Raw genomic sequence first — 6,686 nt, 5'->3', positions numbered from 1 at the left:
TATAATACATGGGAGAAGGTAAGGTAAGATACTGGATTATCTTTTCGAGGTTGAGAAACACTATAGTGAAGTAAACTTTGGCATCCTTAAGTATGAACAAATATTGGCCATGACCCTTTGAGTATCAGGCAGATGGTTCCTACTCATTTGTTCACAGATACTTCTGGAGACACTCCTCATTAGGAAGCATAGTGTGTGATGCTGTAAGGTGGAAATGAATGGCAGGATCACCATCTGGGGGCCTTTGTTACCTCGATGAGCCCTGCTATGAGTAGAACATGGAAGATTTGACCCTCACCAATAGGTTCTTCGAATACTTTATTCAGTTGTGCTGTTGTTTGTGTCCCCCCAAAATGACAGAAGAGGCTGGTGGTGTAGGTGGTGATTATAAATATATGCTGTACCCTGTGATGAACATTTGGACACTGACCTAGTAATGAGCACATGCAGTTAAAATGAATCACCTGCTTGAATCCCAGTAGTAGCGCAGCTGCAGACTTCCTCCTCTTTTCACTTCGTGTGCTTCAGAGCCTCCTCACACCAGTGCTTTGTGTCTTCTTTCTCCTGCACAGTATCTGCAGATGCAATGGCCTCTCCTTGGTCTCCCCTCTACAGCCACACTCAAGGACACCATCCCCAGCACACTTGATAAGCCTGTTTCTCCTTAAAGCACCAGAGGGACACACTCTCACTCACTTTGTCCCATGTCACTGCCTCCCCTCCACCTTTCATAAGCTGACGGCGTCTGGTGTTGCCTCAGGTGTGGTAGCATAGTGAGAAGAGCTGAGCAGTCAGGGGGGTAGCAATTAGGTAGTTACCCATGCACTTCCCCACCTCATCCACTTCAACACCCTTGCAGATACCACCTAGGTATCTCAGTGTCGTTCTCCAGGTGTATTGTGAGATACCGCTATGACCCACAGTGCTGGCTTTTTTTTTTAACCTTGACCCCCTTTACCAATTTGAATCTTTTTGTGGTTCTGTCAATTTTTGCTTTACAAAATATGAACTGAAATGATCAGTTCCTGGTTTTGAAACTTTTGTCATTATGGTGTCCTTCTGTATGTCAAGCAATGGTTTTCTTAAGTTCACTTGGTCAAATATTAATGTCAAATTAATAATTATTATATTATAGAAATAATTTGAGGCTTAGGATGATGAAACCGTTGTGTAGAAAGGATTTTCATTTGCTTCTGCAAGGGGAAGATACTAACAATTTGTTCATCTTCATGCAATTTCAGTATGAGGTGATCTGACGTTTGGCATCAGTCCCTGCCAGAAGAGGCCCTGGTCCCTTTGGCTCTTGTTCCAATGGTGAAGTCTTCGGGGATTACCAGAAAAGCTCCATAGCAGGCAATGGATTTATGCCTCTTAGCCCATAGAACGTGTCTAAAGTGCTACTCAGCTTCTCGGCCTTTCATTGAATAGAGTCTACACTCTTGCTTCCAAGGCCGGCATAGTAAAATAGCAAGACATTTTGCCCGAGAGGTCAGCGATTCCAGGAAGTTCTGAACACCAGGAGCTCAGAGCAATTGGGCGCTTCCGCATCAGGGGGCGCGGCTTTGCCCGCTGTTCACTCGGACATTTGGAACAGTGTAGGACAGGCAGGTACTGTGGCCGGTTCCCCGCTCTGGCTTTCTCACAGAGTCCAGAGCTCCGTGCAGCCTCACATCCCTCTGACCAATAAGGCAAGCCTGTGGACAGCTTCCCCCACGGAATTCTGGGAAGTGTAGGGCCAAGAACTCTCCGGCCCTTCCCTTCTCGGCGGGCGGCGCTGAGGAATTCTGGGAGATGTAGTCCAGGAGCTCCGGGTTACTCGCTAGCGCTTCTGCCCCAGGAGGACGTCGTAGCCACCATTTGTTCTCTGTTTACAGTGATTCAGGTCCGCTATTCTCGACCCATTCAGACTTCCCCGAAACGCACCTGGGCCCAACAACAGCCGGCCTTTCGTTTGGGGAGAAAGGAGGAGGCTAAAAGCGAAGGTTTGAGGGCCTAGGGTGGTGATCTGCGTTCCCTGGGCGGAGCTTCTTTGCGTTTGGGACGTCCCCGGGATGGGGCGGGCTCGGGCGGAACTTCGTGGGTTTGGAGGGTCCCCCGGGCTCTCTGCACCCATAACCCTGCTCCGCCACCCATGAACTAGCCCTACCGCTTCATACGGTATCACAGTAGGTGAGTTCCATAACTCGTCTTGCCTTCCTTTGCTGTTCTGTAAAAGGAAAATAAAAGCAGTACTTAATACGATAATGTTTTGAGAAAAAACGAGGTAGCATAAGTGAAAGGTTTAAAACTGCCTGGCATGTGGATTGTTGTTATTAATACTATTGTAATGCTCAGAGAAGCGCCAATTTCGCCGTGAGATTCTGTGAGCCCAGGAAGTTGAATTGCCCTGGACTCCTGAACATTTTTGGACGGCGAGAGTGGCTTCTAGCTGGTACCAGGGGATGTGATTTGTCAGGGATTAAAACATACTTCACACCCACCCTCCTTTCCTTCCCCAGCCCTGACTTCCCAACAAAGCACTGCGTGGAGGAGGAGGAGGAGGCGGTGACAGTCTCAGTGAGTAGGACTTGGCGTTCTTCTACCCAGGTAGTCGCATGAGCTGGAGAATGTGTAGGACATGTACTTGGGCATGAGTAATAATTATAACTATTCCTTAGTTGCTAAATTCCATCCTAAAAGCTTTACCCAAATGAGCACATTTCCATCACACAGTAGCTCCGTCAAGTGGTAGTGCTATTTTCTCTTCTTTAAAGATGAAACTGAGGCCGGGAACACAACCTGTTTGCCCATGGTCACCCAGCTAGAAGGTAGAGAGAGGTTGGAATCTAGGCAGTCTGAGTCCAGCACCCGAGTTCATTAATCTCTTTGGTGTCCTTGAGCCTAGGATTTGAATCATCTAAAGTAGGTTGGGACTTGACTGTGGGGACTTTGAAGGCAAGGTTTACACTGTTCTATGTGTTTTTAAAATAGTTTCCTGAGCTGTGTCATTTATTTCAAATGATACTTACATTGTAGAAGTAACAATCATTATGGAAAATACAGAAATATATAAAGAAAAATTTAATTACCTATAACCTTAGAATGTGAAGACAATAATTGTTACCATTTTAGTGCCTTTTTGTCATTTAGTGTGTTTTCTTTGGGACTCAAGATACACTGCCGTGCTGCTCAAGTAGTGGTCCGCAGACCAGCAGCATCGACACCACTTGGGTAGAAAGGCCCATCCTTGACCCTCTTGAGCGTTCTTCTACCCAGGTAGTCACATGAATTGGAGAATGTGTAGGACATGTACTTGGGCATGAGTAATAATTATAATTACGCTTTAGTTGCTAAATTCCATCCTAAAAGCTTTGGGATGAACTTTGAAACCGTCTGATTTAGAATTTCTGCATATTGGTCCCAGGAATCTGCATTCCACAAGATCTACAGTGACTCCTGTGCATGTGAAAATTCAAGAAGCTCAGGAAAGGGTCTTGTCTGGGAACTGGCCTAGAAAAATGACCTGAGTTGGATACACCAGATCCCTATTCAGTCCAATGATTTTTTTTTCTCCCGCTAATTATTTTCAATGGTCAGGTCTCCTTACAAAATTCTGACTGGAGCAGAAGGCAGCTGGCAAATTTAGAGTCAAAATGGAGGGAATTTGAATTTGTGAAGATATATTTCTCCCAGATTTGGAGAGTGGATTCATTGCCATCTTTTGTACTAGAGGACTTCTGCTTGGAGTGGGAAGATCAACTAGTAACTGTTAGTATATTCACTGTATTCTTCACTGTAGTCATTTTTTTGCCGTGTTTTTTATATTTTTGCTATATTCACCATCACCAGAACTATTATGACTGCTGTTATTGCTATGACTATTTCCTGATTTCTTTAACTCTTTATATCGTTGCAAACTTAAAGAAAAGTTGCAAAAATAGTATAAGGAATTCTCATATATTCTTTACCCAGATTGATCAGTTGTTTGTTTTGCCTATTTGCTCTGTCAGTGACTACCAGGAACACACTGGCAATCAGAAACCCCCGGGAATATACGTGTGATCAAAGAGTTAAGTCTGTTTAGCTTGCTGCAGCAAGGAAGCCCACACACCACAGGGTGTCTCAGTAAGAGGAATTAGCAGGGGCTGCTTACAGCGTTTTGGCTTGTGTTGACTGAGCTTTTAGTTTTAGGCCGTGAGAGTCTGTTCTGGATTGGATACTGTCAAGAAGCAGCAGCAGTTTGTTGACTGAATATTGTATTGATTTTTATCTAGTAGATAAGAGAGACAAAATGAGACTGGAGTTATTAATAAGGTAGTCAACTCATTTCAGCTGGAAGGGCAGTTCTTTGGTTATTATCATAGTCAAGTGTCTTTCTGTATTAGGGAGTGTCTTGTTTCTTTCTTGTTCAGCATGATCACTTTAGTGGCCCTGATTCTTGCTGATCAGTTAAAAACGCCAAATTCTAGCTATTGCTGCTATTAACTATCAGATTTTTTCCCCCTCTTTCACAGCTTTATCATACTTACATATTGTTTTTGTTTTGTGAGAGCAAGCTAGAGACTGATCAAAATAAAATAATGACATTGATAACACATTGGTATCTAATCCATGATCCATATTTAAATTTTTTTCCCATTTTCCCAGTGAAGTCTTTGCAAGCAATTTTTCTTTTCTAGTTCAGAGTCCACTCTAGTTCTATGCATTGCACTTAGTTTTGTTTCATTAGTTTTCCCTTAATCTAGAATGGTTACTCACACTCGATTTTTCCTTTTTGTGCTTGAAATTTTTGAAGAGTCTTTGATTATTTTGTGAAATGTCCCTCTCGTTTGATTTCTCTGGTGTTTGTTCATAATTAGGTGCAGGCTCTGTATGCATCATCAAGAGGGACGCCTCAGGAGTGGAGAGGCGTCCTTCTCGGTGCAGGATATAAAGCAAATGTCCGTTTGTTGGTTTGTCCCAGTTGCGGTCTCAACTTTGTTTTCTTAGGTAAGGTGTCTGCCAGGTTACTGTTTTTCCTTTTGCAATTAATATTTTGAGACTTTGTAGCTATCTCATTCCTCACCAAACTTCCACCAGTTTTTAGAATTCATTGATGATTTTCTAATTATCTTTCATTCTACATTTATTAGTTTGCATTGTACCATGAGGGAAGCTTACTCTTCTCACTCATTTATTTCTTAGGCATTCCTTATTTATTACAGTATATTTGTAACTCAGTCCTGTCTTCTTAATTTAGAGGAGGTGTGGACAATCAAAACTATTTTGTTCTTGTTGCAGAATCTTGGGTTTTATTAGTTTTCTTTACCTCCCACCATACTTGTCAAAAGGGTGCTGCTTCGTGGTTAAAGAGAAATTCGCGTATTTTTATATTTCTTCTAAAATTGTCCATGTCGAGTCAGATATTGTTGAGGTAACAGATTATTAGGAAGACAACCGGAGATTTTTCAGAAGTTATGAGACTCTCACATGACAGAGTAACAACCTGTGAACCCATGTTTTATACAATACTCTGTTGATAGCGATCACATTTATAAGGATAATTTCAGACTATAGAATGTCGTCTGCTTTACTTCAGTTGCAAAGAAATGAGAAACCATGACAGTATTCTAAGAGCTTTCTACCTTACAGTAATTCCATGAGGTTGGAACTGTTTTGCTTCCCCACTTGCAGATGACAGAATTGAGCCAAAGAGATGTTAATTTGCCCAAGATGACACTGCTAGTGAATAGCCTAACCAGGATTTCAACCCGTGCATATTGATGCCAAAGCCTGCTCTTACATTGTCTTAATATGCAGCCTACCCAGAATAAGAATTACTACTGCGGAAGCTACAGGCACACAGTGTTGGGCCACTGTTGGTGGTTTGGCAGGTCATTCCTTGACCCGCTACCCAGAGGGTTATGGGGGTGTCTGGTATCCATGCTGAGCTACTCATCAAGCGCCCTGAGGAATGGCCGCCTTAGCTAATTCACAATGAGCAGCCACATGGGTTAGTGTCAGTTGCCATTAATTTCTCTTTCCTTTCCCAGTCTGTCTTCCTAGGACTCTGCATTTCCCCAGAAGGAAAAAGAAAATGAGCATGTTTAAGGTCAGTAGGGCTTGCCTTTCTTGCTGTTAAAACACCATTTTAGTACTCAGAGATTGGACACCAGTTTTTCAAGGAGAGTCAAGGCATTTGGGAACCTACTAAACATGCCAGGTGAATTTTTTAATTCCTTTTTAAGTTAAATTGGTTTTGGTTTTGGTTCTAGTTTCATTTCCTAATTTTTTATTTCACAAATAAAAGTAGAAAATAGAAATGAAAACAGCTTCCACTTTGCTACTTCCCTGCTTACAAATTAAATTAGCTGCTTTTATATTTCCATCATCTTTTCATCATATGTATTCATAGCTGTGTATTTATATTCATCTCATAGATACAACTTTAAACTGTTTTTATCGGTCTATACTATGCAGCATTCTCTTTTTGTTACCATCTCATGTTCCCATCAAATCTGTATACCTATTTTTTAAACTATTTTCTATTCATAGACATTTAGTTCAGGATTTTTACTGCTTGAGGAACACCACAGTGACAATTTTCCAGATTTAACATTTTTCTCAAAAAAGAAATTCTGACAACTACTGCCTTTTTAAAATCTTTAATTACTTGGTATTCAAAATTAAAGAAGTTAGTTTTATGTGTGGTGCCTTGGGTAGGTTTT

General features: G+C 41.9%; 1 protein-coding gene across 16 annotated transcripts in view; it reads left to right on the top strand.

The window, feature by feature from the left end:
• The window catches only part of LOC108388671 (uncharacterized), a 66,280-nt gene that overhangs the window by 27,991 nt on the left and 31,603 nt on the right, over nt 1–6,686 (top strand). For 2 of the 16 annotated variants that reach the window (XM_073226043.1, XM_073226042.1), the window contains exon 4: nt 6,012–6,070. The exons of 2 other annotated variants lie outside the window; for them this stretch is intronic. In XM_073226043.1, coding sequence (XP_073082144.1) covers nt 6,012–6,070 — 59 coding nt within the window. 12 more of the 16 variants (XM_073226045.1, XM_017647180.3, XM_073226047.1 and 9 more) reach the window with 12 other exon arrangements.

Source organism: Manis javanica, chromosome 17 (genome assembly GCF_040802235.1).
Source record: "Manis javanica isolate MJ-LG chromosome 17, MJ_LKY, whole genome shotgun sequence".
Taxonomy (NCBI): Eukaryota; Metazoa; Chordata; class Mammalia; order Pholidota; family Manidae; genus Manis; species Manis javanica.
This window is presented reverse-complemented; position numbering and strand designations above follow the sequence as displayed.